At 46.0% G+C, this 15,577-nt stretch overlaps 2 protein-coding genes across 4 annotated transcripts in view; one reads left to right on the top strand and one right to left on the bottom strand.

Annotated features, from left to right (window-relative positions):
• The window catches only part of LOC147240251 (uncharacterized), a 16,640-nt gene extending 1,173 nt beyond the window's left edge, over positions 1-15,467 (top strand). The window contains exons 2-5 of the mRNA XM_086194313.1: positions 1,146-2,024; positions 2,484-2,512; positions 11,571-11,880; positions 12,310-15,467. Of these exons, the coding sequence (XP_086050439.1) occupies positions 1,146-2,024; positions 2,484-2,512; positions 11,571-11,880; positions 12,310-13,247 (2,156 nt within the window). The 3' untranslated portion in view covers positions 13,248-15,467. The remainder of the gene's footprint in view (positions 1-1,145; positions 2,025-2,483; positions 2,513-11,570; positions 11,881-12,309) is intronic.
• On the bottom strand, positions 2,705-12,563 carry LOC147240252 (uncharacterized). Of its 3 annotated transcripts, XM_086193478.1 has the most exons (5): positions 10,805-12,563; positions 10,508-10,731; positions 9,352-10,400; positions 5,325-5,600; positions 2,705-4,793 (listed from the first exon to the last, which is right to left on the bottom strand). In XM_086193478.1, exons 4-5 carry the CDS (start codon positions 5,497-5,499, stop codon positions 3,874-3,876), a joined length of 1,095 nt encoding a protein of 364 aa, XP_086049604.1. In that variant the 5' UTR covers positions 5,500-5,600; positions 9,352-10,400; positions 10,508-10,731; positions 10,805-12,563; the 3' UTR covers positions 2,705-3,873. The 3 variants fall into 3 exon arrangements, with proteins under 3 accessions (XP_086049604.1, XP_086049605.1, XP_086049603.1); XM_086193479.1 differs by lacking the exon at positions 10,805-12,563 and having other exon boundaries at positions 9,352-10,343; positions 10,508-10,775; XM_086193477.1 differs by lacking the exons at positions 10,508-10,731; positions 10,805-12,563 and having other exon boundaries at positions 9,352-10,484.
• Positions 15,468-15,577: the final 110 nt, after the last annotated feature.

Raw genomic sequence — 15,577 nt, 5'->3', positions numbered from 1 at the left:
GATGAAGAAAACACCTTCCACATTTGAAAACTGCTAACAATCGTATTTCTCGACATCTGACATATTGGACAAATTCAGACATCAGCTTTCAGAGGCGCTGCACGCCAGCAGCTTTCCTCCCGTGACGCCATCATGCTGCTCTTCTAGATCCACTGAATTCTGATGTTGCGCTGAATTGTGTTTTTTCTCACATTTCTTCTTTAATCTGGCGAAACCGATGGCAAAGCTGACTCTGACTCTCATTACCTCAGTTTGATCCGTGATGCCTGAAAGTGCTGACTGTGCTTTTGTTGTATTTTCTTTCGCTCTCTTCTTTGAGACACTCCAGTTTTGAAAAGTGCCACATGAATAAAAGTTTGCTCTCCGCATTGTCTTGCGTGTTTGTGCATCGTGTTCCACATCACAAACTCTGTAGCAGAGAGCAGCGTGGAGGGAAGTGAGTGTTTCTGTGGTTTTATATTCATGCAGGAAAAAGACCAAAAATGGTATGCAATGACATGGCTTCCTCCACTGCCCCACAGCTAATTTTCACTGCAGCTACGCTAACTAACTGCCAGTCACAGATGGTATAAATCTGCTTGACTGACTGTAGAAAAGATGGACTAAAATGTGTTTCCCTCAACGTTATATTTCCTTCAACAATAGACAGAGCAGCCAGACGTGTCTGTGAGGAATTCTGCTGCTGTGCATTGCAGGAGGACACCAGTACACCGCTTCAGCACAGCAATGTTCAGTTGAAAGGAAACCAATATGCAACTATTTGGTTGTTTGTTTTGTTTCTGTTCAAACATTTGCTGGTTCAAGACTATCAAAGATAATCATTAGCTGTTTTTGCCATCAATGACAAATATCGAAGTGTCTCTGGGTTTTTGTGTGGGAAATTGTGAGAAGCATTTAAAATGTGTATTTGCACTTTGTAAACCACAAATTTATACAAGATTCTGTGAAAATAATTGGCAGATTGATTTTTATGAAACAAAGCAGTTGTGGAGCTAGGAGCTGCTAGCTGAAGCTAGCTAGGAGAACGATAGCCTGCAGCACCACCGATGCTAGTGTGCAATCCATGTAAAGCTGCAACTGCCTGAACTGAAACAAAAAGTTTCCTTTCACCAAAACAACTATGTCTGTGTTTATTGTCCCTCCAGATGTGCAGCAGCTGCTGGGGAGTCAAGAAGAGGTTCCCCCTGAGCAGCAGGAGTGGAGCTCCAGGGTGGAGCAGGAGCAGCCAGAGCCCCCCCACATCAAAGAGGAGCAGGAGGAACTCTGGACCAGTCAGGAGGGAGAGCAGCTTCAAGGGCTGGAGGAGGCTGATATCAGCAAGTTGCCATTCCCTCCTGTCCCTGTGAAGAGTGAAGATGATGAAGAGAAACCTCAGTCCTCTCAGCTTCATCAGAGTCCAGCTGAGGAGAGCAGAGAGGTGGAGCCTCTAAGCAGCAGCTCCACCCACCACCTGAAGACAGGAGCTGATGGAGACCACTGTGGAGGACCAGAACCAGCCAGCAACCTGGACCCAGACACACTTTTACACCCTGATATTGACGATGAGACGGCAAACACTCCTGAACCTGAGACTGTTGATCATGATGATGACATTAACCCAGTCACACAGTCAAGTTTTGCCTCTAATAAAAATATACCAGTCTTGGCAAGTGATAAGGGATGTAATACTGGTGAAAAATCAGTTATCTGCTGCGAATGTGGGAAAACATTCACAAGTAAAGGAAGTCTGAATCGGCATATGAAGAGCCACACAGGAGAGAAACCGTTCACTTGCTCTGAATGTGGCAAAGTATTCAGTTTCAAGGGAGACCTGAAGAAGCATGTGGTTCGGCACATGAGACACACTGGAGTGAAACCTTTTTTCTGTACAGTTTGTGGTAAAAGTTTCTCAAGAAAGGAAAACATGACAACGCACATGAGGACACACACTGGGGAGAAACCATTCAGCTGCAACATTTGTGACCAGAGATTCACATGGCAGTACCAGATTAAAAAACACAAGTGTCCCGGGGAGAACAGCAGCAGTACATGAATTTGCAGGACCACTAATAAAGACTGAAGCAACTGAGAAACTCAGAATTTCTCACAACCTCAAACGGTTTGAATTTTAGTGGTGGACATGTAGGAATGTGTAAGATATTCAATCTTCATTTGTTGTTATTTATTGTTGACCAGATTGACGTGTCTTTTATCTGAATGTTGTTTTAGCTGACTGATTGAAAGGTCGCTTTGTCTGTAGACCTGAAATTATATTCTAACCATGTTTATACCTTCTTTGTACTTGCTATATATACTTTTACTGCCCCCAAGGCTGTATTCATGTGGTCTATGTTTCATTGTCTTCAAGGGTCCTGAGGGGTAGGTGGGTGGGGGGTGGGGGTGACTCCAGTGACTGCACGACACCGCCTATTCACAACAAGCTAATTGAAGGTAATTATGACCAGGTGTACACCAGTCTTCTTCTTCTCTGGTGTTGTTGGCAGATCGTATCCAGGGTGAACAGGCTGGTGTGGTAGTGATGAATTGTGATGTTGAGTTTCTGTTCATTGACTTGTTTGCGTCCATTCGTTGCAGCTCTGCTTCCTGCTGCAGGAGGGGCAACTGTGAATTATGGATTTATAGTCCTCATATATTTTGAAGGATTGGAGTTTGTTCCTCACGAGTTAAATGCACATTTCTCCAGTATCAAGTCATTTATGTTGCATTCAAGGACACCTTTCAAAATAAAAGCTTCTATTGAGACCTGCAGGTGTGTTTGGCAGAGAAAACATTCCAGCTGAGCACATCAATACTGAAGATGTGCAGTGAGTGTTTCAATTACACAGGCAGAAATGGAAACTAAAGCTGGTCCCCAGACTAAATCTAAATTACAAATATTACTGTTGGAACATGTTTTCTAGTTGACAAAGACCTGAATACCAAGCTTGATTATTTGAATGTTTTCACGTCTCCAGTGATTGCTGGTTCTTTCTCGCTGCTCGTGCCAGCCCGCGGGTTCGGTCACACAGTTGAAGAGGTGAAACCAAACCACAACACGGCATGAAAGAGGAGCTTTTAATGTTCTTTCCAACACTCTGAAGTTTAGGAACATTTCAAGGAATTGTTCAGATCATCAGATGTATGTTGTCATGGATCAACACTCAGACATTCATACAACTCCTCATAGATGAAGAGAAAGCAGGGACTCGGCCTGGGAAATAAAACACCAGCACGACACACAGAAGAAATTTTCACTGAGGTTCGTTATTCAGGGCAACGACTGACTGCTGTCCCTGAACACGAAAACAGAAGCGACATCATGACATCACCCAGCAGACAGAACTCCTGTTGCTCCTCCTCTAAGTGACGTTAAAGGTTACACGCGGTTATTGTTGAGTTGATGAAAAGCACAAACCAATATCACATTCAATACTTATTTAAATACATAAAATAGCAATAAAAATATATATTAATTTCAGATCCTAAAAGTAGAAGTTTAATTTTATTTTAAAAATTTGAATCTTTATTTCTATTTTTGATTCAATATAAATACAAAATACCGGCTCCTCCACGCGAGGCTGACGCCATCCTCCTTGCAACTCAACATCCAAAATATATTTAATTTCTGTAATATTTCAATATTCTTCTGAGAAAAAGAACAGAGGTGAAGTTGACAGTCGTTGCTAACGAGCTCCAGCGTGACGATCATTCAGAGGACAGCTTCTGTGTTTCTGAAGCAATCAAATCAACAAGAAAAACACAAAGTCTTATAACCGTTTTAAACATTCTGGCACATCCATGTCGGTCTCACCTCACTTCTTCGGTAAAGAAAGTCTAAATTTCTCAGTTGCTACAGTAGTTATTTCCAGTCCTGCAGCTTTTCATCGGGAAACGTCAAGTGAATCTGTCGTAAACTCGGCAGCTGAAGAGTTTCTCTTCAGGATGTGTGGTCATGTGTCGCGTCATGTTTCCCTTCTGTGAAAATCTTTTTCCGCAAATGGAGCACATGAAAGGTTTCACCCCAGTGTGAATCCTCATGTGCTGAACCAAAGTGTAATGATGAGTGAAACTTGTGTTACAGACGGAGCAAGAATAAGGTTTTTCTCCGGTGTGAATTCGAAAGTGTGCAACTAATTTTGAACGCTTCATGAATCTTTTACTACAAACGGTGCAACTAAAGGACTTTTCTCCTGTGTGGATTTTCTGATGGAAATTCAGACTTGACTTGCAACTAAACATTTTCCCACATTCAGAGCAGAGAGTCGATTTTTCACCAACGTGACATCGATTATCATTCACAGGGACTTCAGTATTTTTCACAGAGTTTAAACCTGGTTGGAAATTATTGGGTTTGATGCAGTCAAAACTTCCATCTTTGCCAGGTTCAGGAGAATTTGAAGTCTCATCATCACCAGCGGGTTGTAAAAGTGTGTCTGGGTCCAGGTTGCTGGCTGGTTCTGGTCCTCCACAGTAGTCTCCATCAGCTTCTGTCTTCAGGTGGTGGGTGGAGCTGCTGCTTCGAGGCTCCACCTCTCTGCTCTCCTCAGCTGGACTCTGATGAAGCTGAGAGGACTGAGGTTTCTCTTCATCATCTTCACTCTTCACAGGGACAGGAGGGAATGGCAACTTGCTGATATCAGCCTCCTCCAGCCCTTGAAGCTGCTCTCCCTCCTGACTGGTCCAGAGTTCCTCCTGCTCCTCTTTGATGAGGGGGGGCTCTGGCTGCTCCTGCTCCACCCTGGAGCTCCACTCCTGCTGCTCAGGGGGAACCTCTTCTTGACTCCCCAGCAGCTGCTGCACATCTGCAGGAATCACTGGAACACAGAGAAACACAGAGAAATCACAAATCATGGTTTGCTCAGAAACCATTACAGATGTCAAATCATTTCCAGGGAGATGAGAAGTTGTCTGATTGTTGCTGCAGTTTTCAGGATAATCAACTGAGACGACAAACTGTGACTCAGAGACAAAAACCTGAGATGAGAGTCCAAACACTGAGAGCAGAGACCTGCGTGTTACAGCGATGAGGGTTCATCCACTGAGATCCTGACTGAGAATGACTGGACTCTTCAAACCTCTGATCTCAGACCAGCAGTCCCAGCCTGCAGGTCTCCTGTTCGTGTCGTGTTTGGCTCCAAGCTGCTAATAACTGCTGCTGACAGCTGCTCGGTGTTGGGCTGCTGCAACTCTCGGGAGCTTCTCGTCTCATCGGCCTGCACTTCAGCAGCAGCTAGCTGCGGCTAACAGGCTGCGTGGGGGAGCTTTAGCCACCGTTAGCTTAGCATGGGTTCCCCGCACCGTCAGCAGAGCAGCAGCGTGTTTCCAACAACAGACAGATGACAAACCTGCGTGTCGCAGCTTTATTTCAGGTGTCAGAACCACATCCAGCAGCTTCCGATGGCGGCGCTCCAGCTCCTCTTCATACTCGGTGATTGTTCTTTCAAAATGTCCAAATATCTCCTCGACGGCCGCGTTCAGCCGCTGGTTGACGAAAAGCTTCAGACTCTGGAGTCTGGACATGTTCTACAGTCAGAGGAGGAAACTGAACACTGGCGCTGCTGCTGATGTTCATCCGCCTCAGACCAGCTGGACGTTGCACTGTGGTGGTACTTCCGGGTCGCCTGGGAAAACGAATGTGACGTCACTGCAGCTACAACTAATTATCACCACTTTAATCTTTTTTTACTTTTACATTCCAAAGTTTTCCTCATTCCCGTTGTACCGTAACTTCTTCCATTACAGCAGCTGCTGACAGGCAGATACTGAAGCTTTTATTTTGAAAGGTTCCCGGATAAAACGGAATATTTACTTCCTCGAAGAAGCAACGATGCAGTCAGCCCATTAAACACAGCCTTTCTTCTTCTCCTTTCATGTTTTTTGTAAAGATTTTTTTCTTTTTTATTAACTCGTGTTTCATTACACATAACTTTAGCTACAAATAATCTACATGTGTACAAACATAAATGACCCCCCTCCCCCCAAAAGACAACAAAATAAATAAAAGAGTACACCAACAGAACAAGAACATAATATCACAGTCGGGGTTCTCCAGTCGTGGTACAAACACCTTATTAACTTAAAAGAGCATTAAAGAGTTCAAAGACAGGCTTCATTCTAATGGCGTTCTTGTTGGTGCAGTCTTTAATTGGAGACCAGGATTGAGAAGAAAGAGATCAATATTGGGTTTGGGTCCATTTTCTTTAGTGAATGTGAAATGTCCCAAGCAGCAGGATTAGTGTTCCAAAAAAAACTGTATCATTGTCCAGGTTTCCTTCAAAATAAATAAAATGTCCTTTTCCTGTCAAAGACTTGCCGGTCCTGTTGGTGTCCTCACATGTTGTTGACATCAGTCCAGACCGCTTTGGAAAAGGGACCTTGATACAACAAATCAATTGTTTCCTCTGCGCTCCCACAGAATTTACACAACAGATCAACATCAATGTTAAATCTTGTGTTGGATGAATTTTATGCAACATCTTAAACGACACTTCTTCAACTTCATTGTACAAACAGAACTTCTCGCCAACCATCCAAGCTTTCTGCCACTTCATTTCTCCAAAAAAGGAGTTCCAGAAAGACTGTCCTGAGGGTGAGGCTGTGGTTCGCATTCACGTTCTTCAGGATTTATTCGAGCATCTTTTCTTTGTTGCGTCAACGTCTCCCACAAAAACCAGTGAGAGGTCGAGTCGTGAGTCCCTGAGCTCGTAAGAAGCTGCGGTGCTCCCTCGGTACGGCGTCAAGCACCACAGCGGAGCCTTTGGGTGGAACATAAATTCATAAATTCTTGGTAAGACAGTAATCGTCCTCTATCATGAAGAAGTTGTTTCACATAAATAAACCACGATCAAAGCACTTCCTGTAAAAGACAGATTTATTTTAGAGAATATTTTCATGATTCCAAATGAGGAAAGTCATTGGTGAGAAGTTGTGCCTATAAAGGAGCCTCCAGGCCAGCAGAGCTTGTTTGTGAAAGTTTGAGAGTTCAACTGGTCGTTATTCTATTTTATGATTACATTTCAATACAAAATGAATTCCACCGACATTAAGAAGGGATTTGGGAGAGGTGTTCCAGATGTTCTCTCTCTCTCGGATTAAGTTGGCCAACCACTGCACTTTGGAAGAATTGTTCAGCATCTCAGAACTTGAAGCCTCCCAGCCTCCTTTAGTCTGGGGTTCCAAAGGGTTTGTGAGGTTGGTCAGTCTGATCTAGTTTGTTGTAGGTGGCCGGGGGCCCCTCCAGAGCCAGGGGCAGAGATACAGACGTGGAGATCCCTTCAGCTTTGGAAGCACTCCACCACTCAGGGACAGGTCCCTCATCAACCACACGTTAAACCTACCGGCCATCAGCTGCATTGCTGGGTTAAAATTCAAGTTCCAACGATCGTTCTCGTTTCACCAACAATCCCAGCTAAATAAGTGGCAGCACCGTCAGCAGGAGCACCCTTCAGGTCGCACAGGTCACTTTCTTTAAGTGGCAGGAGACCAGATCTGTGGGTTCATTCTGAGCCCTGACAGCTGAGGACTCATCAGTGCTTCTGATCGCTTCCCTTCACATTCATCCTCTAGAAATGGTGTTGTATCATCTGCTAACTGAGCGACTTTAAATTCTCTGCCTGGAACATTCATCCCTTTAAGTGGATTCTTTTCTAAATGTACCGCCATGACCTGTGGAACCGGAAGAAACACAACCGGACATCCCTGTCTAATCGCCCGGTTCACGGTCACCCTGGGGTGGTGCCCATGTTCGTCCAACTCCACTCTTACATCCCTTACACAATGTTTTTACAGCTTTTTGAAATCTTTCTCCAAAACCAAAGGTTTCAATGGTTTTAGTCATAACCTGGTGGCTCATTCTATGAAATGCTTCATCGAAATCGACAAACATCACCAGGCAATCATCAGGCATGGCAGTTACAGTCACTCATGCCCAGCGTTCATCTGCTCCCCATCGAGAACGTCACCGTCTCAGTTTGGCAAAGATTGAAGCAAATGTCCAGACGGCTGGTGGGCCTCCAGCTCTCACCCCTCAGCTCGTCTTTGTTCGGGTTTGGAAGGACTTTAATGAGACCTTGTTTCAGGGTTGGAGGCAACTCTTCTTTTACGAGAGCCTCCTCAAACATTGCTGCTAGAAAAGGAGCGAACGCCTCACTCTGCTCTTCGTCACATTCTCCTGCTGACCCGTCACTTCCAGGTGATTCGTTGTCGTTCAGAGCTTTCATGCAGGTCATCCTTGAAACTCATTTTTTGATCACAGATGATCTTAAAGTCGTCATCAATTTTTTTAATATCTGGTTCCAAGAAACACCGCAACATGACCCTGGTCCGCGATGTCAGCACTGGACCGCTTTTCATAAAACGTGGCCACATGTTGAGGAGTTTCCGTTTCATTGTAAGATGAGCACTTCTGATTTTGCTTCGTCTGTTCATGATTCCTTTTTTCCAAGTTGAAGAAATCCTTGTTCATTGTTCTCCTGTTCTCGCCATCTTCTCCTGGCTCTGATGAAAGCCCCCTTGGCCTTTGTTTCTTCTTCAGACAAATCCGATTTACTTGATAGCCTTTAGATTTTTGTTCCCATTTGAAATTCTCTTTCTTTCTTTGTTCCAGTGATTTCTTTACTCATCCGTATGGCAAGATTTCGGACTTCAAACTTCACGAGTTCCCAGTGTTGACAGAAGCTACTGAGGAACTTTGCTTGTTTCCAATATTTATCGATGGTGTTTTGAGTTTCTTTTTGAAAGTCTTTATTCTGTAACGGTGTTTTGTTTCGTTTCCAGTCGTCTCCATGAAAGTGTTTCCTTACCCCCAGATTAGTTCTTATAGTGACCATCGTGATCTGTGAGAACTGTTGGTTCCATTGTAACGGAGTCGACTCCATCTTCTGTAGCAGATGAGATGAACCAGAGGTCCACGCGTGGTGGCAGGGACCTGTCTTTGTTCCTCCAATGCTTTTCCATTTCAGTGCTTTGTCTCCAAATATCAATGAAACCTCGCCTGCTGCATATTTTTTCTAGTTCATTTCTTTGTTTATCTTTGGGAGGCCACCTTTCCACGCTCTCATCCATCACTGTGTTTTTTGTAAAGATTTACAGGCACGTCACCGACATGTGATGACGCCATCACGTATGCGTCACCTCGGGACAAGGGCGTGATCGTGAGAATGACGCTTCCAAGACACGCGGACTCCACCTAGTGGCGTCACATGAGACGTGCTGCGGTGAGACGTGACTCGAGTGACCTGAGGGTCTGTAACTTTTCCTCTCCTCGGAAACAAATTGAGATTTCAGAACCAGAAAACTCTACTCTTCCGTCTTTAAGACGTCTCTGCGTTTGATGTCACTAAGAAATACACGTACAACTAAATCACCCCTCACCCGTCACGATGAGTCCGCGTCTCCTGAGTCGGAGGTTTGTGCCCGGCGGCTCCGCGGGTTGGTGTCACCGTGGGTCTCGTTCGGCGGGGGAACTCGGCTGGACTCTATCTATCTATCTATCTATCTATCTATCATCTATCTATCTATCTATCCATCATCTATCTATCTATCTATCTATCATCTATCTATCTATCTATCCATCATCTATCTATCTATCTATCCATCATCTATCTATCTATCTATCTATCTATCTATCTATCTATCTATCATCTATCTATCATCTATCTATCTATCTATCATCTATCTATCATCTATCTATCTATCATCTATCTATCTATCATCTATCTATCATCTATCTATCTATCTATCTATCTATCTATCTATCATCTATCTATCATCTATCTATCATCTATCTATCTATCATCTATCTATCATCTATCTATCTATCTATCTATCATCTATCTATCATCTATCTATCATCTATCTATCCATCTATCTATCATCTATCTACTATCTATCAATCTATCATCTATCTACTATCTATCATCTATCTATCTATCTATCTATCATCTATCTATCTATCTATCTATCTATCTATCTATCATCTATCTGTCTATCAATCTATCATCTATCTACTATCTATCATCTATCTATCTATCTATCTATCTATCTATCTATCATCTATCTATCTATCTATCTATCTATCTATCTATCTATCTATCTACTATCTATCATCTATCTATCTATCTATCCATCTATCTATCATCTATCTGTCCATCTATCCATGCTCAGCGTGAAGTCAAGCCCGTTCCCACTCAATCTGGACGGGACTCCACCTCAGCGATGTTCGGTAGATCGGCAGGAGGTTCCAGCTCCAAGGGGACGCTGGACCAGGCTGCACTCCGCTGACGGACAGCTGTCAGTCATCCTCTGCTGAAGTGTCTCTTTGGAAGTGAACTGGTGCCTCCAGCGGGGACGCGCTGACGACGCTGCTGCACGAGCCAATCAGGACCAGAGGATTGATTGACAGCGTCAGTCAAGGATCCATCCTGCGGCTCAGAGTTTTGTTGACTGTTACTTTTCATGTGAGGTGAAAAAAATCGAATCTGATTTCAACAACAACTTTAATTTGAAAGTCAAAAATCAGGAGAGTTACCTTGCAGGCGGCACTCGCTGCTGCCATGACTCAGCAGTCAAGCCTGTCTGTTGCCATGGTTACTGAGCTCAATGAACCATGAAACCGGTAGAACCACCCTGATCAGAACAGACCAACTGTGAATAACACGATGAGTACTTGAGGTGATACCTCACCGGACAGAGTACTCGGTCTGAGAAGTACTCATGAAAAGTTGTAGGGAGAGGTCTTCCTTTCCTGCATGACTGAAGAAGAAGAAGTTGTTATTACAGAGCTGAGAAGAGGAAGCGGCCACCGCCCCCCCCCCTCCACACACACCTGCGCAACCACATTCCAGGAAAATGGATTCAAATGAACCAAAGACCGATAAGAATAAATGTTGTGAGTCTGTACATGTTGGAAGACGTGTTTGGAAACGTTTCCAAGCTCAACAGGCGACGCTGAGAGGAGAGGTTTGGACCCTCCGACTCCATCTTGCTGCCACTTGGTGTTTGGATTTGAGCCAAACAAGAGAATCCCGAAACCACAGCGGGACTGGTACTACTGCGCGGTACTGGGGAAGTTACTGAGTTCACACCGTTTCACCAGCAACGTGTCCCTCTCGTCCTGCGAGTGAAACTCAGACCTCGAAGCCTCTGGTTTCTCGTTCTCCTGTTTGTGCCTTCACCGATGGACGGGTTTCTGTCAGTTAATTACGTTTATTCATCATCACTTAATTAATTCATCACTTCATCCACACGCACAGGAAACCCAGCTGGGTTTTCTCTCCTCGTCCCACATCAAAGTTTGGTTCAATCTTCTAAATGTAAAATAGATGTGTTATGTTGCGGGAGCTGTTTTAGATTTGCACGTCCTGCCCGGTCACCGCTCGGTTTAATCACGTTTGTCCTCCCGGAACTATTGACAGCCAGTCACTGTTTCCACGAACACCTAGTTGTGACGGATCTCAGCGCTTTGTTTACGTCTCCACCGTGCTAACAGTTAGCCTACTAGCGACTCAACCTCCGTCGTCAGCGCTCCTGCCCGTGAAACCAGGCTTTCATCTGTCGTCGCTGCTTTTATTCGTCACCGTCGCGGTTGTTAGCGGACAAAAGTGTGCTTTTTGTCGGATAAAAAGCTCGTCATGTCCGCAGGCCAGCAGATCTTCCCCGTGCCCTCCTCGCTGTTGCCTCCCGCAGCGGTGATGGGTGTCGCGGGTGCGGAACCGCAGACGAACCCGCTGTCAGAGATGGAGGCTCTGCGGAGGTTCGTCAGCGAGCGACTGACGGCGGCGGTGGACGACATCCTGGGAGTGTTCGGGGAAACCGTGGCCCGGTACCGGGAGCACATCCACCGTCAGCAGCGGCAGCTGGACAGCATGAAGTCCGAGGAGGTGAAGTGGGACCAGCCGACAGGTCGGTGCACAGATGAGCAGCCTGGACATCCAGTAGGATGGAAGGATCTGCTGCCTGTAAATGATCACGACTGCTGCAGTAACACGTCAGCAGTCGTGATCATTCATGTTGTGATCAGTATCTGTAGTGTCAGATTTGACCTGGTATGTTGACCTGGAGCGTGCTGTGATGACGCTGAACGATCAGATTTCTTGAAGTTGAATGAGCAGGTTTTTTGTTTCTTCTGATCATTTTCATTGTTCTAAAGAGAGGTAACTGAGGCTTTGGCAGTGAAGGTCTCTTTCTGTTGAGTCGTTGTTAAACCCCTGAAATGAAGAGCTGAATAAACCAGAGTCACTCCTCAAGTTCTGCTGCTGAGGAGCAACGAGGAAACTCGTCCAAGTTCTGTCTGCATCATAAGCTCGTGTTCTCTCTGTGGTCTCTCTCCAGACCCGGTGCCGGCCACCTCCTGGATAAAAAGCTGCCCTGAGGACCAGATCCTGAGTGTCCAGCTGGACCAGACGGACGCCGTGGACGGAACCAGGGCCTGCCCCTCAACCGCTCTGATTAAAACAGAAGTGAGCGGAGAGGAATGCAGAGAGTCAGGCTTTGATCCAGCCATCGGTTTGGAAGTGGCGAGGGATGGCCGACTCCTTCTGGAGCACTCAGAAACTGACGACAGCGAAGATTACGGGCGAGCGGCGGCAGCGGGACTCTGGAGAACAGAGGAGATCAGAGAGGTGGAGGGCCAGGGCTCCTCCCTGAGCGGCAAGGCGAGGAATGCTGAGGTGACTCATCAACTTCCGCCTGTGTTTACCTGTAAAGTTTGTGGTGAGTCCTTCCACAAGAAGACTTATCTGATGACTCACGCCACCGCTCACCTGAGGGACTGCAGCATCTGCGGGAAACACCTGGAGACCAACGAGCTCCTGAAGCTCCACCTCCGAGGTCACAGAGAAACCTTGTTCCGCTGCAGCGTTTGCGGCCAGACCTTCACGCTGCGGGGAAACTTGAGGACACACATGAGGATCCACTCGGGTGAGAGGCCGTTCGGCTGCACCGTCTGTGGGAAGAACTTCGGTAGGAGGGCTACGCTGGTGCGGCACGTCCGTAGCCACACAGGCGAGAAGCCGTTCACTTGTTCATACTGCGGCCATGGCTTTGTGGAGAAGGGCAACCTGACAGTGCACCTGAGGACGCACACCGGCGAGAAGCCATACTGGTGCTCCACCTGTGACAGGCGCTTCAGCCAGCTGTCCTGCTACAACAAGCACCCGTGTCAGAGGAGAGGCCTGGCCTCCGCCCTCGTCAGTCCCCCCCTGACGGCAGGAAACATCATGTCAGAACAAACTTCCAGTCACGAGTCAGATGGTAAAGACTGTTTGTAGGTGTCGTGCTTCATAGCCTCAACCATCAGGATGCAGCTTAGGACCATAAAGTTGGATGTCATCCTGTTTTAAAAAGCAAGGAAATGCTAACTTCCTTAGCATGAGCCACAGGGTGGAACTCTCGATTTTCCAAGCTCATTGAGGTCACAAGGTTAGGTTACGTTGTTGTTGTTGGTCCTCATTAGGGTCGTAACCGGTTCACTGCAGGGAACATTTTTGCCTGGTATCTTCAAGTTAACGAACACCCGCACTTTACTCGCTCACAGCATGAGGTAGAAAGAGTAAAGTTGTAGCGTTGCACTGTGCTGCACCACAGAAAGACCACCAGGCTGCTGCTTATCAGGTGATTACTAATGTTTCTTTTAGATGAACCCACCAACATTGAGACCCTTCTTTCCTCTGGGCTGCATTAGTGTGCTGAGAGACACGCTAGTTAGCTTAGCACAATGAATGGTCGTGGATGGCAGCTGTGGAGGAGCTGATGCACCGAGCGCTTCTCTCCTGCTGTACTCATGAATACTTGTTACTAACCTGTCTTCTTCCTTTGAGTCTCTCGCCTCCCAGATCCCTGACTGTGGCTCTGCAGACCTGCACCAGTAGCACCAGTACATGTCTTCGTGGAGGATTGTTGAGTGGAGAGTAATTGAAGGAGTGACATGTTAGACCTGTTCTACGAGTGGAGAGTCACGGGAGAACTGTTGCTGTGATTTGGTGCTATACAAATAAAACTGTCTTGACTTGGAGTGTTAGCATCAGCTAGTTCAGGCTAGTTAGCTTAGCCCAATGGCTGGTAGTGGGTGGGAAGTGTTAGCATCAGCTAGTTCAGGCTAGTTAGCTTAGCCCAATGGCTGGTAGTTGGTGGGAAGTGTAAGCATCAGCTAGCGCAGGTCCATGCTAGTTAGTTTAGCCCAATGGCTGGTAGTGGGTGTGAAGTGTTAGCATCAGCTTGCTCAGGTCCAAGCTAGTTAGCTTAGCCCAGTGACTGGTAGTGGGTGTGAAGTGTTAGCATCAGCTTGCTCAGATCCAGGCTAGTTAGCTTAGCCCAGTGACTGGTAGTGGGTGGGAAGTGTTAGCATCAGCTAGCTCAGGTCCAGGCTAGTTAGCTTAGCCCGATGGCTGGTAGTGGGTGGGAAGTGTTAGCATCAGCTAGCTCAGGTCCAGGCTAGTTAGCTTAGCACAATGGCTGGTAGTGGGTGGGAAGTATTAGCATCAGCTAGCTCAGGTCCAGGCTAGTTAGCTTAGCCCAATAGCTGGTAGTGGGTGGGAAGTGTTAGCATCAGCTAGCTCAGGTCCAGGATGCTGGTGTGTCCAGCAGGAATCCTCCTCCTCCTCCTCCTCCTCATCAGTAGCAGCAGTCGCTCTTCTAGTCCTCAACAAACGTTTGGTTCTGTTGACCCAAGTTCCAGTGGAGCTTTGGAGGTGCTGCGTCAAATCACTGCGCCCAGTCAGGAAAGTAGTTCCGGCTACGTGTCTGATTCTACCACTACAACGTCTCCTCATTTTAAACTGGTATTTAAGAATACAACCCTCCCTATATTACTGCAGGCAGAGCAGAGGCAGCTATGCTAACACTTCCCACCTACTGTCAGTTATTGTGCAAAGCTAACTAGCAGGGTCTCAGCTCCCTAGAGGAGGGGCTCTGTCTTCTTGTCTGTTGCTGATATCACACCTTTCAGTTTCTTCTCTACAGTTTAATACAAGAGTTGTATTAAAGTGCCGCAGAAGTTTCATGTCCACAGTTTTGTTTTTACACTCAGTTGATACTGAGAGATTCTTCGAACAATCTTCTCACATTATTGGCAGAAGCTAATCATAACACATTGATGTCACACTACCAAGTGTCTGGACAGGTGATGGGACACTGGTTTCCTGCTCCTCTGGTGTGCAGCTGCCTGCGACGCTTTCAACACCGTTGAAATGTTCAGCAACTTGTTCAATGCTGACAGCAATGGTGAAACTGGTTTGTTTCCAGGATGTCACGTACATCCCAGTCCCATCCTCCACATGAACTGAATGTCACACATCATTGCTTCTCGAGATGTTGTTGACTGTTTAATTAGTCCTCTGTAGCGTTCACATTGTTAAACGCTGGATGCCTTAAACATTTATACTTGAATTATTCTTCACTATCACTGCTTCCAGGGAGGAATGACAGGACAATCTAATATCTACACTTCCCATTACCTCTTTTTGATTCATTGACATATAAACCTAATAAAGTTTGTGTACCTTTGAATGTGTCCGTCCTGTTTAAGATGTCTGTGTAGGTTCTCATTCATCCAGGTCATCATAGATCGAAGCGAAGTAAAATCTGGTCAACTGGACGTAAG

Source organism: Aulostomus chinensis, chromosome 22, assembly GCF_037954235.1.
Source record: "Aulostomus chinensis isolate RoL2024-O1b breed Wild chromosome 22, RoL_Achi_v1.0, whole genome shotgun sequence".
Taxonomy (NCBI): Eukaryota; Metazoa; Chordata; class Actinopteri; order Syngnathiformes; family Aulostomidae; genus Aulostomus; species Aulostomus chinensis.
This window is presented reverse-complemented; position numbering and strand designations above follow the sequence as displayed.

Bases quoted from the DNA above. Each gene is read 5' to 3' on its own strand.
- LOC147240252 (XM_086193478.1), bottom strand. From the start codon at position 5,499: ATGTCCAGACTCCAGAGTCTGAAGCTTTTCGTCAACCAGCGGCTGAAC. The intron at 4,794-5,324 runs GTTTGTCATCTG...TCTGTGTTCCAG, and splicing joins AATAAAGCTGCGACACGCAG to TGATTCCTGCAGATGTGCAG.